General features: G+C 43.0%; 1 protein-coding gene across 1 annotated transcript in view; it reads right to left on the reverse strand.

The window, feature by feature from the left end:
• The window catches only part of CRYL1 (crystallin lambda 1), an 88,547-nt gene that overhangs the window by 41,927 nt on the left and 21,795 nt on the right, over positions 1 to 24,825 (reverse strand). The window contains exons 4-5 of the mRNA XM_074985257.1: positions 1,929 to 2,090; positions 199 to 393 (exon numbers count right to left, since the gene is read on the reverse strand). Of these exons, the coding sequence (XP_074841358.1) occupies positions 199 to 393; positions 1,929 to 2,090 (357 nt within the window). The remainder of the gene's footprint in view (positions 1 to 198; positions 394 to 1,928; positions 2,091 to 24,825) is intronic.

Raw genomic sequence — 24,825 nt, forward strand, 5'->3', positions numbered from 1 at the left:
TTTCTGTCTTAAGTATTTAATAACATCAAAATCTCTAATGTTTGTAAAATTTACATCCCTGTCTTAATGATCAGGTAATTTAAGTGGCTGGATGTTTACTAAGGAAGACAGAAAATTAAAAGAAATTTAAATATTACAATACGATTTGCTTGTTGTGCCTATGCAACTTGTATGTTAAGAAAATGAAGTTACACTTACACCCACAAGCCTCCATGCCTCACTAATAACTGCATACTGAAGACGGTTCAGAACAAATCCATCTATCTCTTTGGTTAATCTGACAGGTGACTGTCCGACCTTCTCCATCAGAGCATGGGTTTTATTCACTGTAGAAGGCTCTGTTTCTGGATGGGGAACCAGTTCCACCAATGGCACATAATAGGGAGGATTTACCTTGAAAAGGATGAACAAAAAATACTGTTACATTAAACCACTGAAATATAAAGCCTCTGGCAGCATGAATAAGTTCATAACAGCATGGGCTTTTTCCAATAAGCAGGATGGGCTTGATTTTCAGAAGTACAGAGCACTCACAAAGCCAGCTGACAAGAATGGCATGCCCTCAACTTATCAGAAAACCAGGCCCACGGTGCCAAATCCACCACAGTTGTAACTCCTTTGCCAGTGGAGTTACACCAACCATGAGTCCACTCCAACATTATCAGTGTTCTGCATGCCAATTCAATTTAATCATTGATTCAGTCCTCATTTCCAAAACTGTTTGTTATGCAGATGCTGATTATAAATAACATACTTCTTTTCAAGGGAGATTCTCAACGGAAAGATTTTCTGCGGTAATTTTGCTGTTGTCACAGGTCAAATACGCTCCCAAGCAGTCTACACAACTTCCTTTCAAGATTCATTTACTTTACTTAAAATAAATATTCACCTGCACCAATACCACACTCTGGGTGTGTTACGGAATATCACATAAAATACTATGCCAAGAAAGCTACAAGACAGAGTTCCTCCAAAAACTATATACATTTACTTAACAGAGGAAACACCTCTCCCAGTCACATCCCTTTCCCAAACAGCATTTCTCAACACAGTCAAAAACTTTATTATGCAAACATTACAGAATAATTACATAAAGAGGTCTTTTAGGCCTTAGAATTCCAAAAAAAGTCCTATAGATGGCTGGAAATGGTGCCCATGTTCCTTTCCAGCAGTCCATGAAGCCACAGGACAACTGGTGCCCAGGTGAGTTTCAGCAAACAGTTCAAAGGCTGCATGGGCATATTTCTATCAGTGACCGGTTCTCATGCCCTGCTCTCAAATTGTCATAAGCATGGCTGTCGTGCATGCAAAATATTGTTTGGAATGAGCACCCAAAATGTTATAAATGGCCAATATACATAGCATTTGCTCTCACTGGATTACAATAAAGCACCAATGCTACCACCACAAGTTACAGCAATTGTAATCACATCAACTTCTACTCAGCTGTGCTCATCTCAGTGCAGACATTGTCGAGCAATGTGCACCATTCTCCAGACTGTCTACCTAAGGTACTTCTACAGCCCTTCTTTTCATAGCACCCCATGCTCCAACAATTAGGAAAGTACCATTATCCCCACTTTATAAAGGGTGAACTGAGACACAGAGAGACTGAGTGACTTGCCCAAGATTCTAGACTAGTGCCTGACCACTCAAGCACCTTTCCTTGTTATGCAGAAGTCTTTCTATATAGATCCTGAGAAAATAAGGGGCCTGATTCTCAGGCACCTGACTTTCTTGCTGACTTCAGCTGGAGTTGTAAGCCCACTATACTTCTGAAAGTCAGGTCCTGAGTGCTCAGCCTTACCCCTTGAGCACTCTGGGCTTCTTTCAGAAGCGCTGAGTAGCCTGCAGGAGACGACCATGGTATTAAAACTCAGATTAAACATGTAGGAGTAAACACAAGGAGAGTCTGGTGGAGTACTTACAGGATGTGACACAATGCACTGCTTCACATGTTTAAGACCAGTGAACAACTTAGTAGGCAAAAGCGTGGAAGTTGAGCTGCTTAGGATAACATCATTATTGACAATGAGGTCCAACTGACCAAAAATCTTCTTTTTTGATTCCAGTTTCTCTGGTGTGCATTCCTGGAATAAAAAGCAATAATAAAAACATCAGAAACACTCCAGTCACAACTAGTTATCAATACACTTATTTATTTTTCAAATATACATACCAAACCTTGCAAAGAGATCTAGGTACCCAGACAAACAATCTAGAATATGTATGCAGATTTAGACATACCTGCCAGTCATAGTACTCTTCTCAGATGAACTCCTCCCCTTAGAATAGGCTTACATGAGGAAATTGACAAGCACAGCTATAATGACATAATTATTTTGTTATGGATATGCCATTAGAACTCCCTCATGTGGGTGCTCTATTCTTCAATAAAAGGGTCTTTATTTCAGAACAATTACTGTTCTTCAGCATAATTCTGCAACAGAAATGCTGGTCAATCTCCCTATGTAGGCAAACCATAAGTCAAGGGTGGGGAACCTCTGGCTAGGAGCCAGATGTAGCCTCTGCTTAATTTGATCCAGCCCATGGGAAGTCTCCATGCTGCAGGCCACGTGCTTTAGCTGCCACCACAGGGCTGGAGCACAAGCACTGGCTGGCCAGAATGGGGCAGTCCCTGGTGCCCCTAGTTGCGCGTGAATGAGGTGGGGTTATTTTGCTTCTCACTTGGGAAGCAGGTGAGTGAAGGGGGTGTTTTGTTGCTTTTTACTTGTGTGTAGCTCCCAACTGATTCTTCTGTGGGTTCAAAATACCCTGACCATAACAGGTTCCCCCTCCCTGTCATAAATGAACACAGTGCATTGCAGTGTGCCTTAAAAGGTAGGCAAACTCGGAATCTATACTATCAATAGGGATGAAGCATGTTTCAGAGATCAGGACACTGAACTGGTAATGTCTGCCAGTGAACCTGAGACTTGAAAGCCAGGAATTATCATCTCAAATGCCCCAGATGACTTCAACTCTTAAGGAGAAAAGTAGTTTCCAAACCTTAATGGGCACTTGTAGGTCAAAATATTCCCAGCAACCAGATGGAAGAAAATGCAGTCTGTGAAGCACATGTACAAAACTCTCTTAAGTGGATAGACAGCCATGTTCCCCTCTGACTGAAGTTCTTAAATGATCTCCCAGTTCTATTGCAGAGCATTCTACAATAAGTCAGTCTAGCTGTAACAAAGGCACAAAAGATGACTATAGTGGAATCTATACCCAAGAGCAAAAGTTGTTATCTCTTTGCCAAGTGAAGATGGCAAAAATTAATAAAAACACACACAACTCTTTCCTAACAGGCTATAGTTGCCCTTTGGACACAGTAAAGCATGCAAGGTTCAAATAGGAGCCAAATTAAAACGTGAAATTCTGTAAGAAAAGGTAGGCCCATCCCTTCAACAAAAGGGCAGATAGCACTCCTACCATCTCCTAGGGACTGAGCCCCACATACTCATCAACATTACTCCTTGGTGTTACATGAGGGGAAGAGATGGAGGAGTAGACTTACATTTGGTTGATATAACTTCAGATGGGCTCTGTGAATGTTTTGGGGTAAGGAATTCACACAAAAAGGTAAAAGAAAACCCTTTTCCAAAAAAATCAGTTTGTATGGAATTTTACTAAGCTTTGAGTAATAAAACCTCTATGACTCAGAAAAGATAAACAAGGTCATTTAAGAGGAGCTAGAGCCCATTGTAATAAACTCCTTTATCAAAACAAAATGATACGCTGCTTGTAATTCCTTGATCAGTTAACCTAGGAAGTTGGTTAAATTGAAATAGCTTCTTTTAGCAAAGAAACAAATGAAGAGAACTCTGCAGATACTGTTCAAACTAATGAAAGAGTTGCACTGAATTGCTTTATTGTGAGAACTTATTGCGAGACTTGCTACCTGAAAAACTATGCCTTCTTTCAGATCATGTGATAATCAAAAGAGGAAAGCTCAAAACTGCAGGACACTCAAACCAGCTATGATTATGTAAGGTTTCTGAATGGAACATTTGGTTGATGTTTCTTGCATAGTGGCACAATTGTATTCGATTTGTTGGACCAGTGGAATAGAGTTTCTGTCCTTGTGAAGCATTGAGGGTTTTTTTCAGTTGGGGATACTGACTCCTAGAAGAACAGAGAGAAAACTAATCCCTAAACTATTAATCAGGAACTTCACTTGCTGTCAATTACAAAACTTGGAGAAGTCCACAGCTATTCTGTTTATTCTGAGAAAAACAGAGACGAAATAATAGATAGATAAAACACAGCACTAAGCCTATCACATGCTCTTTGCAATAGTCAGTGCAATAAGGTTAGAATCCATCTGAATGCATTTTAAGTGACACTGTATATGCTGCCTTCTCCCCCACTGTTTTGAAACTACCTCACTTCTCATTTGCAGCAAACAGTACACCCTTATTCCAAGGCTCTAATGCCTGTATAAGATTACTATAACTCAATCTTCAACTTAATTAAACCTTACAATAAACATATTTTGTAACAGCCTGACAAGAACAAGCCAGTATGTTGGCTTTCAGCAACAATGCCTTGGAGAGGATGCACTGTAATACCTTTTAGACTTTATGTAATACCTTTTAGAGTTTAACCAACTTCTGAACAGTTCAGCCTTTCCAGTGAACATAAAACTTCTGGTAATCCAAAACATAAACTAAAACACTTCACAGTAAATACACATCCAGGTTGAAAACACCTGCCAATTTAGAATCTGATCTTAGGAGATGTGCCAAGTCTAAATGGGAAGCTGTACACTAGAAGTTTGTACCTCAAATTAATGTATTGCTATGGCTTAACCTTGGGTAAAATACAAATGTTTGAAACCCAGAACAAAAAGCCTCTAAAAACTTAGCTACTTCCATTTAATTGGCAATCAATTAACTTGAGACAGAGAAGCGCAGTGCAGACAAACCCAATGACTTAAATGTAGGCTGAACTATCTCGTACAACTTTACTAAATTGTGCATTCAACATGGGATAGGCTGAATCACAGAAATTCCCTTGGGGTTGTCCCCACAGGTGTGCTGATCAAGTCACTGATGCCTGCCTTCCCACTCTCCCAACCACCGTCCTCCTGGACCAGAAGCGCTGGTCTTCTCCCACCGAAGGCACAAAGTTGGGGTAACCACCTCCCTGCAGAGTAACTCAGATGATGAACCAGTTCAACTCTGCAGGGTGGGGTGGGGGCTCATGTATAAGGGCTCAACAACCAGGAAACCAACCCCCAAAGGGGGTTTATCTGGTGATAAATTCATCTTAAATACAATTTTAGGGGGTTGCCTACAGAGTTGGGTAATGCGACCTATGACAGTATGATTTCTAAAGCATGCCAATGAGTTGCATATTATTTGGTTTATGATGATTCTGCCGGTGAACATTAAAGGTTCCTCAGTGTGCTTTCAGTGTGGATGGACAGAGCTTACCCAGCTCACACAGCGCACAATCAACCTGTGGAACTACTCACCAGAAGACACCGTGAAGGCCAGGACTCTAACAGAGTTTAAAAACGAGTTTGATAAATATTTGGAGGTTAGGTCCAGAGATGGCTATTAGCAAGGGGTAAGGTATGGTGACTAACCTTTTGTCGAAGGCGGGAGATGGATGGCAGAAGACAAATCGCTTGATCATTGTCTTCGGTTCACCTCATCTGGGGCACCTGGCATTGGCTACTGTCGGCAGACAGGATACTGGGCTAGATGGACCTTTGGCCTGACCCAGTATGGCCGTTCTTATGTTCTTATGAATCCTGAGTGGGGAGCATGAGCAGCCCATGGAAAAGTATAACAAGTGGGGTCCCACAGGGGTCTGTTTTAGGACCATGTTAGCCGATGGCCGGGTAATGAGTGGTGTATGTGTTATTACATTCAAGTTTTTAACTGCTAGGACTGCTTGTTTTTTTGCAGCGGGCAGCCAAAACTGACTGACGGATGCCCCAGAGATCCACCCGAGACTTTAAAAGCTAGGACAGACTGTTTTTTTGCAATGGGCAGCCAGTGTGGCTGACGGGTGCCCCCAAGGGTTGGTGCAGAGAGATTACTTCATGAGAGATTTTGATTGCTAGGACAGACTGTTTCTTTGCAATGGGCAGCTAGGGAGGCTGACAAGTGCCCCAAGAGTTTGCTCCGTGGAGGCAGCACGACTTAGCGCTCAGCCTTTACTGCACCTTACCACTGACCAGGCTGAATATAGCCAAACTGGCTTAGGTTTTTTGTTTGTGTTCGGCTGAGTTACAACAACCAGAAGGAGTTAGGCTGAAGCTTAAACATGGTTACTATTTATTACAAAGCAGAAATGAAAAGTTTAATGGTTACAGAATTATATAAAGTTTTAATGGTTACAGTTGCAGGAAAAGTTAGATAAAATTTTAATGGTTACGCTGTTATTGCTCTATTTGCTTAGCTACTATAGAAGGATGATACAAATGACATGTTAATTAGAGAAAGTTACCCATTTGAGGACCAGACGCCTTAGCCTAAAGAGATTTTACTATTAAACGTGCACACAAAAAACATTGTAGGTATAATTTTTACCCCTGTGTTCTTTGACTTCGGCGTAGCCAACATTGTTTACTGAATTCCTTGGGAAGAATAAATATGGTGAGAGTAGGCTGCTCTTTATACCCCCTTGGGGCACGTATAGTTTTTCTTATCTATAACGTACCAATTGTACTGGTTCGTTTTTGTGACACCAGTGCTTACGAGGCAGTTACACTTGTAAGACAGAGATAACTAAATTTATAGAAACGGGGCAAACTTTTACATGGGCACTAAAATTCCCCTTCTGGGACAAAAGTGTGGGCGTATCAATTATTAATACCAGCCAAGGGCAGCTTGAAGCCCCGAGGCTGTCGGCTAGACCGCTAGCCCCCTTATCAGTACTTTTCACTCCAGGGTTAAGCTGACATAGCACATCTGTGTTTGTGAGGCACCAGCAGACAGTGTTTGAGATTAGCGCATTTGTGCTCTCAAAACATTCCACGACTGTGCTGTTTCTTTGCGCTGTGTGCTCTGAAGCACCGAAGAGGGGCAAGATGGAGTGAAGCAGGGGGATTTTGTTTGGCTACATTCCACCCCCTTGATACGCCACACCATGTTCCAGGACGCCAGGTGGTGGTAATGCCAGCACCTCTTGCCCTCCTTGGAGGAAGTTAAAAGTGCCTTATCAGTATGGTCTTATTAGATGACTTACAATTAAGGGATTGGTTAGGATTGTTTTTTAACACCATATATTGAATGTGCGCAGAGGATACGGCTACATAAACTAGATGCTTAACAATACATAAGAGTATACAACAAGCAATTACAACAATTAAAATGGTTAATACAGTAGTTATAATGGAATAAAGAAATGGAGTAAGAGAAAATTCTAATTGTTGAGCTAGCCATTTTAACCATGAGGCTTTTCCATTCATAGTTACAGCATGTAAGATTTTAACTGCATTTTTGATGGCAGATACATTCTGTTTAATTTGTTTTGAGTGGTTTACATAAAAGCAGCAAGATTGGTTAATTACAGCACAAAATCCTTTTTGTTGTGCTAGGACTGCATTTAAAGCTATTTGGTTTTGCAGGGCAAAGTGGGCTATTGACTGCACTTGCTTATTGAGCAGGGCCAGGGCACTGGCAGTATAATTTAAGGGCTATTTTTAATTGCCTAGAAACATTTACCATGTCTTATTTAAGCTTAGCTATCCCAAGCCAGGGCAGAAGTGTGCAGGTAAACCGATGGAAGCCTGTAGGATGCTTTATAAGGGGGTTAAGGGTGACCTTTCTTTTTAACCGATGCAAGAAACTTTTAAGGTCGGTAATACCCGGAGCTGTGATATGTGGGTGCATAGTTAGTCCTTCAGGAACAGCGTGTGCAAGTGAACATCGCCCCTTCCAGTCAACTGGTAGATATTTGTAGGCTTTTTTTCCACAAATAAAGAATAGTCCTGGTTTGTTGCTAAGGATAGGGGAGTAGGGTTTTTTATACCATTTGTTTCCAGTGGGCCTTTTCTTTGAAGCATGATAGGGGGCACAACAGCTGTAGCTATTGTTAATAGCTATGCATTGCAGAGCGACCAACAAGTTTTGTAAGATTTGGTTTGCCCGAAATAAATTTGCTTTGGCACACTGGTTTGGGAGTAGGGTGTTACTGGTTACCAGTGTAGGATTATATATGTGTTCTATGCTAGGAATTATGAATAAGGAATTGTTGTACCAGGCATTGCTTTCAGGGTACTGACTAAGAATTAGAGGAATAGTGGTAGCATTATTAATGCCAAATAGGAGCTGGTGACCGAGGGAAACGTTAATAATACTCCCCCAGCAAATTAAGGATTTTCAGTGTGTGTGACTATTATGGTTAGAATAGATGTTCCAGGATTCCAATTTTTTTTTAAAAAACTATAATATAGGTGCACTGGTGATTTCTTAAACAACCTAATTTGGGTTCAGTACCATCCTGATTCTTAAAGCAAATGGGGTGCATTTCCCTAGAGGTTCCCGTTATGTATTTCATTGGTTGACTTCACACCATGGGTTGCCATTGTTCCTGTTTTTCCCGGTTCCTTCCCCCAGAGTTAATTTGAGGGTCCTGGTGGTAGAGCTCGCTGTTGTCGAGCCAGGCTGGCCCCCACCGGATGATGTTGCTCTTGTTTCACCAGTTATTCAGGTTTAGAGGGACGAACTTGATTTCCAGTTCGGTAGAGGAGTTCAGCAGGGTACACATCCACCAATCCGTGGCACCGGCAGCAGAGATGATGGACTGGACGGCATTCTTGAGCGGATGCTTAGGTGTGGCAGAGGTCAGCGAGGTAGTTAGGAAAATGACGAGGAGTTCAGGTGCCATGCTGTTATCTGGGTTGAAGGTAGCTACAACATAACTAGGTTTATAGCAATTACTAAAAGTTTTTTTAGTATTGATATGGCATATAGCAGCATGCATATATTATGTACATTAAAGTTTTTTGGTGCATACTGATGTTACAGGTGGCCGTTGCCTTGCCTTGCTTTCAGGTGTGTATTTTAGGTTGTTTTTCCTTTTTTTGGAGAGAAAGCACAAGGTTAGCCTGTCTTGGATGTGATCCAAGCCTCGGTAATAGTTACTGGTACCCTTTTAGAATTTAAGGCAGTCCACACCCCTTTCCCTTTATAGGCATGTAGGACACATGTTCGTGTTCCCAGGCTGGGATGTTTGATTACAACTGTATTTTCAGGAGCATATTTGGAATTCTTAAGTGGTGCAGTTGGGGTTGAGGGAATTTTCCCTGTAGGGAAGAATCCCTTGCTGAGTGGACTGCCTGTAGGGGTTTGCTGATTGTTTAGCCGTTGCACCACTGTATTTAGTTTGTTTCCCCACGTACCATCAGTGGGCTGTAGGTGATTTTTTAACAGCTCATTCCAGCGCTTGATCATGCCATTACACTGGGGCTGATATGGGAGGTGAAAGGTTCACTGAACTTCGTGGTGGAGAGCCCACTCTTTTACAACCTTGTTTTTAAAATGTGAGCCATTATTAGATAGAATGTTTTGGGGTACTGGGACAATTGCTGTTAAGCGATTTAGTCCCATAATTGTGGACAATCCTGTTGCCAATCAAGTTGGGTATGCAAAACCAATTCCTGAAACAACTTCTACTCCAGTCAGGATGTACTTTCACCTTTGCCTAGTAGTAGGTAGTGGGCCAATGTAATTAACCTGCCAGGTTGCCCATAGTATTTTTTCATTTTTTAGCCTAGCAAACCGCTGTTCTTTAGCTATGTGTTTCCAGGTTTTAACACAGATAGTATAGGCTTGCACCAGGTTTCTGGCCTGTTGGTGGGTGATAAGCTACCCCCTGATATGTGCTTGCCACACCAGCTTATTACTTCCTGTGTGCCCCAGAGTTTCATGTAGCCATGGGTACAAATGTTCCCAATCTACTTGGGTGGCAGAGATTTGGGCTGCTGCATCTGCCAGGTTATTTAGCTGTGCAGTGGGGGTGTTATTCCTTCGGTGGGCTGACACATGTTCTATACTTAGGGATTGCTGGGTGGCATGCTGGTATATCCATTTTTAGTATTTCAGTTCCCATACAGGCTTTCCTTCTATTTTCCAGTTGTTTTTTTAGTTAGTTATTCACTGGGTGGCACCTGCCCACACTGCATAGGAGTTAGTGTAACTGACATCGGCCCCTGCCTCACAGTCCAGCTTAATTGCGGCCAGTTCTGCAAGCTGGCCTGTTTCTTTAATTTTAGTAGTTAGGGGTGTAGCAGAGGTATCTGCAGGGACTGATGCAGCCTTTCCCTTCCATTTTCCCTTTACCAACTTGGCACTCCCATTTGTAAACCATACCCCTTTTGGGTGAGATGGATTAAACGGGGCAGCGTTTTGAATAGGAGACGGTTGTGGGGGGCAGGTGATATTTATTAGGCATTTCCACCTTTCACAGTAATTTTTTAGTCATGGTGAGGTTTTGTGCAGTATCTGCATCACCTAACCTGTGATTGATGTAAAGTGTCCATTTTTGGGTGGTTATTCTTTGGGCTACACCTGATGGTAGCTCCTCTCCCTCCAGGATGGGTTTAATGATTGGGAGAGGAGTGTGAATAGTGATAGTCCTGGTTTGGGTTGGTTCCTTAGTTTCCCTGAAAGCCGTGTAGGCTGCCAGGAGCACCTTTTCATATAGAGTGTAGTTTGCCTGTGATTTCTGTCAAGATTTTGAACCAAATTGAACGAGGCGGCGAGGTGCTGTGTCCCTCTTTTGCCACAGGGCATAAGACATTCCTGTGGTTTCTACAGTGAGGTACAGATGAAATGGAGCATAAGGGTGGATTGAGCCTAGGGCTTGATAAGTATGTATCTCACTTATCAGCTGCCTTAAGGCTTTCTTATGTGCAGGGGTTTATTCCCATGTGGCATTCTTCTTTAACAGATTCTCCAAGGGCCGGGCTATAACAGCAAAGCCAGGTACATGTTTTTTTTAGAACCCTAGAGTTCCTAATATTTGCCTTAGCTGGACCTTATCCTCAGGTGATGGTGCCTGGCTTAGTTTTTGTACAGTGTCATTAGGCACCGACCTGCGTCCTTCCATCCAAACAGTACCTAGGAACTTCACCTCTTGAGAGGGGCCTTGGCATTTATTAGGAGGCAAATCTAGGCCAAGGCTTTCTATTGCTGCCTTTAGTTGATTGTTTCCTGTACCTCATTAAAGCTCCCCCCCCACCATCAGAATGTTGCCTATGTACTGCAGGATTTGGACGTCAGGTGGTAAAGCGAGGCCATCCAAAACCTTTGATAGTGCCCCGTGACAGATAGTGGGTGAATGCTTAAATTCCTGAGGCATTCGAGTGAAGATATATTGAACACCTTTTCATGTGCAGGCAAATCTTTTCTGGTTTGCAGGCTGTACGGGAACCATGAAGAACATGTTCTTTATATCTAGCACAGCCAGGCAGGGTTTATTTCAAGTTTGTATGGTGTTAACAATGTCTATTAAGCTGGGGACCGCTGCTGTTAGGGGCCCAGTATTGCTGTTTAACTTTTTGTAATTTATTGTGAGTCTTCATTTACCATTAGGTTTCTTTACAGGCCACACAGGTGAGTTGTACTGGGAATGTGTGCCAACTAATATTCCCTGTTTCTTCAGATTTTTAATCAGTTTAGTGACAGAAGCTATTGCTTCAGCTGGAAGGTTATACTGCTTTACATTAGTTACAGCTGATGACGGGAGGGCAGGAGCATAGGCTAGCAAACCTGATCTTATAGAGAGGGGCTTTCCCCTCCTCCAGGGTGGTTGTACGTGGCTTAAAGCCAGCTTCAGATGCCCACTTTTTTTTGTTTATCACCCCCTCCTTGCCCCTTAGGATATCCATGCCAAGTATATTGGCGTTTCCGAGGAGTATCTTGTGTTTTTGGGGATGTCGGTGAGGATTTAGGGGAATATTCAATTCTACTTTGACAAGGGGGTAAGACACACAATTTTCTTGTTTAATCACGGACACTTGAGCTCCAGTGTCTACTAGAAAGGACACCACCCTTTTATTATTTATTGTTACTGAAATCCAGGGATCATTGCTGGAATTTTCCTCCTCTGCCGATGTGAGCTCATTTATACAGAGAGGAGGTTGATCCCCGCCATTTAGTTTCCCTGGTTGAGATCAACCGTGGGCGGCAGCTCCTGTAATTTCTGCCGGAGCGGCGAGTAAAGGGTGTCCATAGGGGGAGGAGTGCTAGGGGTGATAGCAGCCCTGCCTCGCTCAGTGCCTCTGAATGTGGCTAGGAGCTTTAATTTCCCTGCTGGCAGTCCATGCAATAAATCTTTAGTGTATCCAAGGTCTAAACACTGTTTCCACAATTTGGCTCTTAGTTCCCTCTCCTCTGGGGTTACTTTACATCTGGGCTTAAAGCCCTCCTATTTGCCTTTGGGGTTTCCCTTCAGGTGCCGCCCCTTGGCTTTAACCTGGGGTGCTTCATTTCCCCCCCAATTCCCGTAGGTCTTTGAGCACATTCCCAAATAACTCTTGGTAGGTAACTCGGTGTTCTGTGGCCTGGTTGCGGGCAGCCACTGCTAAAGCTTTATAGAACCCAGGAGCTCCCTTAATTATTGGTCGCAGGTCTGTGGCTACAGCCTCCTGCTCCCATGGGCTCTTTTCTTCCTCTCTCTCAGGACTGGCACCCTGGAGTATGGCTACTGTGGATACAATCTGGAGGGCTTTCCTCAGTCCATCTCCGTCAGCCCAGGGGGTGCTATGGGTTCACCCCAATCAGAGGGGTGAATTCCCCATGCCCACCTACAGGCAAAAGTCCAGATAGACTTCGGGCCCTCGTTTTTTCTGGGGCTAAAGAACACTCCCAACCCTAGGTTATCCCTTCCACATTCTTGGGAGGACAGCTGTGTATGGCCAGCTCCCAAGTCCCATATCTGGACCAGCCAATCTATTACTCCTTCCCGGGCTGTTTGGCAAACTCTTCCTGGATCTTTCTCAGTTTGGCTGGCTCACAGCTCCGAGTAGTAATTTGGGTTGGCCATCGGAGCACGTTTTCACGAGCAGCACCCCTTTTAGAATTACTAGTGCCTGGTTGCTCCTTTTTGTTAAGAACACTCCCCCGGTCTTCTTCCCCCCTCTTCAGGAGTGAGTTCCTTCTGACATGTAACAAGGGGTCTCATGCTAATGGGGGGGTTCCTTGCCCCGCATGAGAGGTGAGTGGAACACTCATCCTCAGAGGCATCCCAGATATCCCCATCCCAATCCTCTGGGTCGAGCCAGAGAGCAGCCTCCACCTTACCTCTGTTAATGCTTTGTGGTTTACTTTTTAATTTCACTTTCCGCTTTATTCCCTCTCTTTCTCTAACAGAGGAATAAGCTGCTGCTGCAGGTGCTCCAAATCCTTATTTAGCATTCATGTTCGAGTGTCCAAGTTTTGGCACTGCTGCTGCAAGTCGTCTCTCTCCCTCTGTATCTTTATGAGCTCTGTTTCTAGATCCCAGTAATCCTTGCAAGCTGCCTACAGGGCACTTTTTAACAGCCAAATGCAGGCCCCTTTCCCTTTTTCTTTTTTCATTTTACAGGCAGTTCTCCACTTACAGAACTGCAACCACCATTCCTCTGATTGTCCCCAGTTCTTTTCCAACATTTTTTTGTCCCATTTAGGGTCACCCCATCCTTCCCGGGTGAACTTCTTCTTTATTTTGCTGAAATCTGTGTTCATCGTGACTGACTTCATGTTGCTGTGTTTCAGCCAATAACACAATCCTGCCGACTACACCAATTCTGTTAGCCGATGGCCGGGTAATGCGTGGTGTGTGTGTTATTACATTTGAGTTTTTAACTGCTTGTTTTTTTGCAGCGGGCAGCCAAAACTGACTGACGGATGCCCCAGAGATCCACCCGAGACTTTAACTGCTAGGACAGACTGTTTTTTTGCAGTGGGCAGCCAGTGTGGCTGACGGGTGCTCCCAAGGGTTGGTGCAGAGAGCTTATTTCATGAGAGATTTTGATTGCTAGGACAGACTGTTTCTTTGCAATGGGCAGCTAGGGAGGCTGATGGGTACTCCAAGAGTTTGCTCCGTGGAGGCAGCACGACTTAGCACTCAGCCTTTACTGCACCTTACCACTGACTAGGCTGAATATAGCCAAACTGGCTAAGGTTTTTTGTTTGTGTTTGGCCGAGTTACAGCAACTAGAAGGAGTTAGGCTGAAGTTTAAACATGGTTACTATTTATTACAAAGCAGAAATGAAAAGTTTAATGGTTACAGAATTATATAAAGTTTTAATGGTTACAGTTGCAGGAAAAGTTAGATAAAATTTTAATGGTTACACTGTTATTGCTCTATTTGCTTAGCTACTATAGTAGGAAGATACAAATGACATGTTAATTAGAGGAAGTTACCCATTTGAGGACCAGACGCCTTAGCCTAAAGAGATTTTACTATTAAATGTGCACAAAAAAAAACATTGTAGGTATAATTTTTACCCCTGCATTCTTTGACTTCAGCATAGCCAACATTGTTTACTGAATTCCTTGGGAAGAATACATACAAGGAGAGCGTTCCCTGGATCCTCGGGAGGCAAAGACCTTACCCGACCGGCAGGTGTAGGTAATTGGAGCTTGGTTAGAGTAGGCTGCTGGGCCCCTCTTTATACCCCCTTGGGGCACGTACAGTTTTTCTTATCTATAAGGTACCAATTGTACTGGTTCATTTTTATAATGCCAGCGCTTACAAGGCAGTTACACTTGTAAAACAAAAATAACTAAATTTATAAAAATGGGGCAAACTTTTACACGGGCAGTAAAATTCCCCTTCTGAAACAAAAGTGTGGGCAAATCAATTATTAATACCAGCCAAGGGCAGCTTAAAGCCCTGAGGCCGTCGGCTAAATTGTCAGCCCTCTTATCAGTATTTTTCAGTCCAGGGTTATGCTAACATAGCACATCTGTGTTTGTGAGGCACCAGCAAACAGTGTTTAAAATTAGCACATTTGTGCTCTCAAAACATTCTAAAACTGTGCTGTTTCTTTGTGTTGTGTGCTCTAAGGCACCGAAAAGGGGCAAAATAAAATAAAGCAGGGGGACTTTGTTTAGCTACAGACCGATTCTGTTCAATATCTTCATCAACAATTTAGATATTGGCATAGAAAGTATGCTTATTATGTCTGCAGATGATACCAAGCTGGGAGGGGTTGCAGCTGCTTTGAGGATAGGGTCATAATTCAAAATGATCTGGATAAATTGGAGCAATGGTCTGAGGTAAACAGGATAAAGTTTAATAAGAACAAATGCAAAGTACTCCACTTGGGAAGGAACAATCAATTTCACACATACAGAATGGGGAGAGAAAAGCTCACCTAATAAATTATTATTTTAGTGTTTACAGTGCCACTTGACTGCTTTTTTGTTGCGATACTATATAGACTAACATGGCTCCTTCTCTGTTAGAATGGGGAGAGACTGTCTAGGAATGACCACAGCAGAAAGGAATCTAGGGGTTATAGTGGACCACAAGCTAAATATGAATCAACAGTGTGATGCTGTTGCAAAAAAGCAAACACGATTCTGGGATGCATTAACAGGTGTGTTGTGAACAAGACATGAGAAGTCATCCTTCTGCTCTACTCTGTGCTGGTTAGGCCTCAGCTGTAGTATTGTGTCCAGTTCTGGGCACCGCAGTTCAAGGAAGATGTGGAGAAATTAGAGAGAGTCCATAAGAGAGCGACAAGAATGATTAAAGGTCTAGAGAATGTGCCCTCTGAAGAAAGGCTGGACTCAATGGCCTCTCGAGGTCCCTTCCAGTCCTAGTATTCTATGATTCTACGGAGTTCCACCTGAGGTCACATGCCACCACACCCCACCAGCACCTCTTGTGTATCAGGGCACTGTAGCCCTGCACTTAACCTGCTCCTCTCCATCCCTCCCAGCAGCGTAACTGCAGCAAACAGCTGATAAGTGGCATTCTGTCCGACAAGAAACTATTAATCAACAGTTGGGCTGTGATATACTTATTTATTGTTTTATCATTATGATCTACACTTCCCTTTGTTTGTCTGTATGATCTCAGACTGGTTTTTTAATTGTTTCTGTCTGCTGTATAATTAATTTTGCTATATGTAAATTAATTAAGGTGACAGGATATAATTGGTTAGAGAATTACATGACAACTTGCTAGGATTGATTAGTAAAATAATTCGTTAAGATATTGCTGAAAAGGACTCGAGTTTCACTACCTAAGCTGGGATCCAAGAGGGAGACCAGTAGAAAGAAGGAACATTAGAATAAAGAAGAAGCTGGAAGAACTCACCTCCAAGCGAAAGCCTAAGATCAGTGCTTTCAAAAATCTTTGCACAACTGTGACCTGCAGCAATCAGAATCCAGACAAGACTGACCTTGCCTAGCCAACACGGAAAGTTCTCCTTCCTGATCAGGACTGGTATGCATAGCATTGTATGTTCAGCATTTGTGTACTTCTTGGTTGGTAATTTTTATTAAACAGAGAGTAAGGACATTACCGTGTAAAGCTTTCACTGGTAAAAGGTCCTGCAAGCCTGCCACAAATTGTGCCTTGAGCCCTTGGAATTGGGTATGGATGGATATTTAAATTAACAGGGTTACACCTGAACCACAGGAACAAGTAAAGGTGGGTGTCCTTACACTGAGGTTTCCCGTTCACTACAGATTCTACAAGGATGATTTCTCATACATATACTATATTTTACAGCAGACCACTAACCCCTCTCCTAGACTGGAGAATGGCTGAGAGAAAGCAGGGAATGGAAGGATTCAAACACAAGGGGCTTGTCTACATCAGCTCCCTACTTCGAAGGGAGGATGGTAAGTAAGGTGTCGGGAGATTATTAATAAAGTGCTGTGCTGCATATGCAGCTCTTCATTAAGCTAATCTGCCCTCACGGCAACTTTGAAGTATTAAACTTCGAAGTGCGGGCTCACGTGTAGCCATGGCTAGCCTGCTGGTACTTGGAAGTGCCTGGGCAACTTCGAAGTCCCTTTACTCCTGATCAGTCACCGTCCATGATCAGTCATTATAGGTGCACAATCAGTTATTATAGGTGAACCACACAAGAGCAGATCAGTGCAATGTACATCCAGACTAACAAGTGGGGTGAGCCAGTGCCTTCTGAAACTAATGGAAAGGCTCCCCATTGATTTCAATGGGTTTTGGATGAAGCCCAAAGCAACACACGATAAGCATGCATTTTGGGTAAATGAGTAAAGGTAAACACTGATAAACTTTGAATGTTCACTTTGATAGTGATCACCAAAACCTCATATTCCCTAAAAAGCTATCTTGTATCAAAAAGTTTTAAAATATTAGGTCATCCAACCTCAAACTTACATTCTTAGTTCTCCTACACTTATTTAACAGTTTAAAGCTCAGCTGTGTGTGTATAATATGCATTTGGGTGTGTTCACTAGCTTGTTGTTAGAACGGATGATAATACAGGTACTTCAAAAGTAGTGTTCATTTTCTTTTTATTCGATTTCATATTAAATAAACATTGTAAGCATTGATCCTTGTTAATTATCCCTTATTTTAATATATATTCTTCAACATCTACGGACCGTTCACAATATACATTTATATCTAGGTTTTTGTTCGTACTAGTGGTGCACATCCATGCACTCTCTGGCTACATCTACACTAGAAGCATCTGTCAACAGTAACATCTCTCGATAGCATTTCTGTCGACAGAGTGCATCTGAACACAAAAGCAGATCAATAGAGCAATCTGCTCTGTTGACAGAGGGCAGGGCAGTCTGGCTGCTCTCTGCCAACAGAACAGCTGACTGGAAGCTCTGCAAACTGGGCTGCCTGTTGAACAGGAAGCCCCCTCTGTTGACAGAAGCATTGTTCCTAAAATTTTTTGAGTGATAACCCTGTTGAGACAAATGCAGAGTTCTGTCGAGACTCTATCAACAGAATGCTTCACATATCTAGACGTTCACAGTTATGTTAACAGAAGACCCTTTCTGTTGACAAAACTCCCTAGTGTAGACACAGACTCTCAGTATTGGTGTTGCACATACAAAATTTTAACCTGCCCAAAAGAAAATTCAACCCACCCAAGGATGGAAAAATCTTAGAGGGTACACTACTCCTCTTCCTCATATGCCATCAGGAGAGCTCTGGTGCATGAATGGGGCTGAAGGCAGCTCGGGGACCTGACTGCATTGCAGTCAGGACCCTGGTGTGTAGGGCAGGTAGGAGGGAAAAGGGGCACAGCCAGGCTAGATGGACAGGGAGTGGGGGTGCTGGGCCAGCTGGAGAAGGACCAGGGGGCAGGAGCTCGAGAGTCAGGGTAGGGCCCACTGTGTATGGGTGTCGCAGTGTCCACATTTACAAAAAAACGCAACCCCTCCCAGAAATTCCTGCATGTGGGCCTGATGTTGCATAATGAGAAAGGGCTGTATACATTTACGACATGATACAAACGAACTGCTGCCTGTCATGTCTTGTCGTACACAGACAGGTGTCAAAACCTGACTACTGTAGAGAGTTTTAAACCTCTTAAGTTTAATATTTTGTATTCCTGCCATCTCTTTTGCCAGCTGCCTTGTATAGTTTGGACCAGATTCGTCACAAGAGCGGAGGCAACTTATGCCTGTTTCAGCCCTGAGAGATATTTCATCTCTCGTCCTTGCTGTAGTGATTGATAAGGGCTATTCCAACATGTAGTGTTGTTGGGACACAGGAGTGCCCTGACTACCTTCTCCCCACCCCCAAATGCAAACTAGAATGCCCCACATGGGGACATTCCAAGGAGAGCTAGATGGCCCCTAAGCACTGTTTAAGACAGTACAATAGGGCTGCAGTGCAGGCATGAATTGTCCTGCATTAATCCATCAGCCTATACAGTACTCAAACAGAGAAAGAAATAGAAACAAGGCATTAAAGTAACCAAAAAACCCTCCTTGAAATGACAAAAATAACTTTTCTACAATAAAATCACAATCTAGAAAGTCCTATATCTCAAGACATTCCAGGCCCAGAAGCAAGTGCTGTGCGTTGCATTGGGAAGCTAGCAGTCTCATTTTCATTGCCCTAATGCTCCCATTTCTAATCCTTCCACATTATGAGATAACAGGCTTTAAACTTCAGAACTGATTACTGCCTGTCATGGCTATCAGACCAATATCGCATGTCAGGGGGGTCAGGGCAGTGTATTTTGTAAGGCAACAAGAAAACACTTTTCTGTCACACTGTCAAAAATAAAGTAACAGCAGCAACTCAGACATCTGTAATGCTGGAGGTGATCCCAATGGATATGGGCAGATGGGCCTGCATGTTACAAAATGTATGACAAATATAACACTACAATGCATCTCACAGATATCATCTCTACATATACAGTATAACAGACATATGCAAGTTAGTGAAGTCTTTATTTAGGAATATATTGTGTATTCACAGATTTTTCAGGCCAATAGGAATCATCACAATTACGTAGTCTGAGCCACCACATAACACAGGTCACAGAATTTCAGGACTGGATGCCACTGTGTCACATCCAGGTACAAAATGCCTATTGAGCAGCTGTGCCATCCCTGCCTTGCTACTATAGGCATCAACCTGTTCACAAACAGCCTTCAACTTTTTATGTGTTGCAGTCAAGACACTCCTTGATTCTTACGAGCCTTACAGATTACCACAGGGCAACCTCAGCACATCCTAGCTTCACATGTTTTCCAGAACCCTATAATTTATACTGCCCAGCCATTTACTGCACATTACAAATACTCTTAACATGTTGCTTCTTTAACAGAATAAATTGCATACAATAACATGCATACAAATGCTTAACGCCCAAAAGCAGCAAGCCAAGCACTGCAGTTTGAAGACACTGGTTTGGATAAAACAAGTTGTTTTTTTTTTACTACAAAGATACAGATATTTAAGTATTTGCAAGTAAAGAGCTTTAAAAGTCAGAAATGGGTACAAAAAATAAAGATAAAACACAGATGCCTACATTTAACAAACAACGTTAGATTCAAAACAAAGTTTTCTCACTGCTTGCTTTCAGCAGGCTTAGGCTGTGTCTACACGGGCACTAATCTTCAAAATAGCCATATTTCAAAGACTACTAATGAGGCACTGAATTGAATATTCAGTGCCTCATTAGCATTAAAAGGCTTCCGGCTGCGGCACTTCGAAAGTACTGCTTTCAAAAGCATGCAGCTACACGGGGGTCCCTTTCGAAAGGACCCACACCTTTCGAAATCCCCTTATTCCAATCAGTGAGTGGGATAAGGGGATTTCGAAAGGTGCGGGGTCCTTTCGAAAAGGGCCCCCGTGTAGCTGCACCAAGCCACTTGCTTTCGAAGTGCCATGGCTGGAAGTGTCCTAATGCTAATGAGGCGCTGAATATTCAATTCAGGGCCTCATTAGTAATCTTTGAAATGGCCATTAGCATGGCTATTTCAAAGATTTCTGCTCGTGTAGACACACCCTTACTGAGCAATCTCTTTCGATCAGGACCCCTGTTCTACAGCCTAACAACTGCTTCCTTTGAACCTTCAGGTGCAGCACATACAATGGGCAAAGACAGGAAGTGGTGTCCCTTGGGATGTTTGCCCCACTTTTTTGTAATTGTACTCCCCCCCCAAAAAACATTTCCAGGTGAAAACCAGGAGCCAATCTACATGAAAGGATGTTCATAGTTCTTTTTCCTTCACTTGTTTGTTTTTCCTTCCTGCTTGTTAACTCTATATACTGCTTAAATGCAAATTCAGCTGCAAACACATTCCTTTGTTGAAAACAAGCCTGTTTGCCAACTTCTGTTTGAGCAGGGCTATGGGGTTCGGAACACATGTTAATAAAAACGTATAGGGGAATCTCGTAATTTCACATACAATGTTGACACACATTTTACGATGCTAATACTGACAAACAAATCACATTACAAGGCATATTTTGTACAAAGATTAAGAAAACACTGTGTAGGTAGTGAAGACAAGGGTGTAATCAGTAACAGCCACCTTTGTCCACTAATATATTACTTGTGTCTGGTGACAAATTAGAAATGAGGGATAAGGTTCTCCAATAATTGATGCCTGGGAGAGAATGTACATGAGCATAATTCAGGTTAACACTATGAAACAGGATAACAGAAACCTAATGCACCTAAAAAAATTTAAACTCAGACTGCGAAGGAGGAAAGGATGAGTATTGCAACTGGGGACATGATTGCTACACAAAGCAGTCTGGCTAGGAAGCAGGGTAAGAAAAGGAAGTTGTGATTTGGTGATGTCTCCCGCCACTCAAATAAACTTGGAAAACTGCCATGAGAAAGGACAGGAGCCAATACAAGTGAAATGTACAATAGTTTTGTATTGAAGGAACAGTGAGAAGACAGGACACTTATGAAAATATTAGTTTCTCCCTAGGCAAAAAGTAATATGGTACTTGACAGCAAATGCATTAATGCACACTTTTATCCAATTCAGGTGGAACTATTATAATCAACAGCCAGCCCCTCCTGAGCAAGAGCTTTACCTTGGAAATTGGTTTTGCCAAAAGAAAAAAGACTCACAATAAACAATGCGGAGAAAGGACTGAGATCATTGACAACATAAACATTACACTTTGTAAGCTGTATTGTGTAATGCCAGTGATTTGGGGCCTACCTAGGTAAAGAAAGGGAACATTAGATTCAGGTATGTTTTCTGTGGCATGGTATTTTACGCTAAAAGTTGTTGCTCTTCTTCCCTAATAAATTTCTGCTTAAAACACGATTGTGGTGTTTTACTGTTTGGGGGCACATTCACCCAGATCCCATTCCAGGGGAAATAAGCAAAAAAGAAAACAAAAAGGAGGGCCTTAATCCAAAGTGGTTCTCAGCTCAAGACAATGACTAGAAAGGTCTTTCCTAGAGGATGTGCTTGACACTAGGGCCGCACATGGCCCCATACGTGGCAAAAACATAACACAAAATGAGCAATGAGTTAGAGCTGCATAAAGAACAATTAAAGCCAGAAGAAGCTACCATCTCCATCTAAAGTAGGTGAAGACACAGAAAATGTAGTTCAACATCTACATGCATGGGACAAGCATGAGGTTTTACCAGATGCACAGTAAGTTGGGATGGGAATGGCATCCACAAGACCTATCTAACCTATGTCAGATGCTGCAGTAGACCTAATAGAACAGCAACATGAGGCACTTATGAAATACCTTCAAAACAGGCTGAGTGTGTTATGGCTGGAGCAGTCCCAGACACTGAGCACCCAGGAAAAGAGAGAAATCAGCCCAGGACTAAGATAATTCCTGGCTATTCTTACATAATTGGAATAACAGAAGTCCAGAAAATACAAGTGCCAACCCCTTAACAATCTGGAACAAGGCCCTAAACTATAGCACTGTAAGAAACTCCTACCATCCGTCTACATGATAATAGTTTGGAAAGATGGATAAAAATGATGTTCAATGGGGAAGAAGCAGCTTTTTTTTGTGCTGATACTTGCCAGTACTGAGTCCTGTCACCTTGGCAGCCCCAGCCATGGGACTGGATGTGGGGGCAGGAAGGGGGCGTGGGGAGGCTGCTGAGTACCAGCTCCTCCTCTTTTTTCCTTTTTTTAAACAAATAAAGCGAGGGAAACCATATTTCCTTGTCCCAAACACAGGCCAGGGAGATACGGGGGAGAGGGGCAGCTCCTCCAAGCCCCAGGGAGCCGGGAAGGAGGCAGCACCTCCTGGTGCTTCCCAGGAGCCCTGGGGAAGTGGCAGCTGCCAGTGAACCCCCGAAGAAGCTGCAGCTGCCTGCCTCCCTGGGAACCCTGGGAGAAGCGGCAGCTGCCAACACCCCCCTTGCTTCCCTGACGCTGCGGGGGTGGGGAGGGACACAAATTGGGGACAATGAGCCCCTTTTAAAAAAATACGGAACCGTCCCACCCAATACAGGATGGATGGTCACCCCACATAACGCTCTAGGAAGAAGCAATATAATATTAGCTCACTGTCCCAGTGCCATTTATTTAGTTACTTTTATTATGCCAGCACAATAATCCATTAGAGTGCTGGCCAATCTAGCTGTTTTTAATACAATGACTAACTTCTAATTAAACATCTGCAAGTCTTCTCAAGACTAAAGAAGCAAAATAAACCAAACCAAACCAAAAAGCCCAACAACTACTTGGATATCGCAAATGCTTTAGCTCATAGTAATTGAAATTTGGTGAAATTTGATGCTTGCTAAGTACACTACTTCTTAAAATAACAGGAAAATCTCTACCCCTATGATATTGCACAGATAACCACTAATTCAGGAAGGTGAACTCAAGACTTACAAAAGAGACATTTTGTACTTTTCTACAGTTCAGAAAACAAATGGGCTATCAGTGTTCTCATTCCTTCAACGTCACATTATGGCACTTAAAATCTACTGCATGCAGATCAGTGCAAGTAACTATCTTACAAGTTTAACTTTACTCAATATGAAACAAAGACTGAATATGCGGACAGTAATTTTCAGAACTACATTAACTACCCTCTCCCTTCGTCCACTTCTATGCTACATCCCTTAGTACAGTTTATTAACTAGACAGCTAAAGCACTTCATACATTGACTAGCAGATGTACCCAGCACTGCTCAGGTCCTTACATTAATTTTTTTTAAAAAATTGAAAATAAATGAAAAATGGACAGGCTTTGTTTCAATTATTGTATTTTTCGAAAATGAAGCCTGGAATGAGGGCAGTGGGCTGGGAGGCAACAAGGGTGGGGCTGCTCCAGCAGTAGCTCCTCCCAGGGGTTTGGGGTAGTGCACCCTAGACCGAAGTTCCCCACAAGCGGCAGGGAATGCATTCCCTGGACAGTGGCTCCTCCCAGTCCTGGATCTCCTCCCCACCAACCCTCAGTTTTTTGCCCAGCGTGATCTTATGCCAGGAAATCCTCTAGGGGATTTTAGCTTATATTTATTATTTCGGGGAGGGGAATCCTGGAAGAGGGGAGAATAATGCAATTCCACAGCCCTAACCTCCTCAAATGTGAAGCTGCTCTCAAAATGAAATACAGTATCAAGCCGAAATCTGCAAACACTTTTCTAGCCCTGCAGACAAAAGCCTTGAACACAAGCAAACAAACAAACTTTACACCGTTTTCAGTCTTCCTATGGATCTCACCAACAAAATGCTGGACAAAAGGCATCTCAGCCCACCTACACCACTCACATCAATGGACCAGTTAATAGCCTCTGGATATCATAAAAAAAAATGAGGTACGGTCCTGTGTAAGCAAGTTAACCAAGAATACCAACCCCTCAATACCTTGCAACACACAGCTTTAAAACAGGATAGTAAGACATTTTAGGCAAAGGCGGCTCAACTGAGAGAAGCTGCAGAAGCAACTATTTATAAAGAACTGTACAACTTGAAAGCCAATCCATGAAATAAACCCTCACTTGTCAAAGATGGACATGGTAACATACTGATGAACCCCAGGGCAGACAGTCTGAATTGATGGAGAGAATGCTTGCGTGAGTTGCTTAACTAACACATCAAAGCTCCAGTGAATTCCATGTAACATAAAGGAGTCACTACTGTCAGGAGGTTCAAAGTGCAGCCTGTTAGCTCAAGAAGGGCCATGCTGCCAAGTATTTGCTTTATAGCTGCCAAGCTGATCAAGCACTATAGACACTGCATCCTGCTGCTCACTACTGCACCTCATTCCCACACAGGTAAGCTGCACCCCATCACCCGGACCTCACACCCACAGATGGCTCCTGTACCGCCTCTTGCATCCTTCCTCCCACCTCAACTCCCCACCCCCAACCCACTCCTGCACCCTGCCTCCCACCCAGACCACACACCCAAGCCCACTTTCTTGCAGCCTCCTCC

This window comes from Carettochelys insculpta, chromosome 1 (genome assembly GCF_033958435.1).
Source record: "Carettochelys insculpta isolate YL-2023 chromosome 1, ASM3395843v1, whole genome shotgun sequence".
Taxonomy (NCBI): Eukaryota; Metazoa; Chordata; order Testudines; family Carettochelyidae; genus Carettochelys; species Carettochelys insculpta.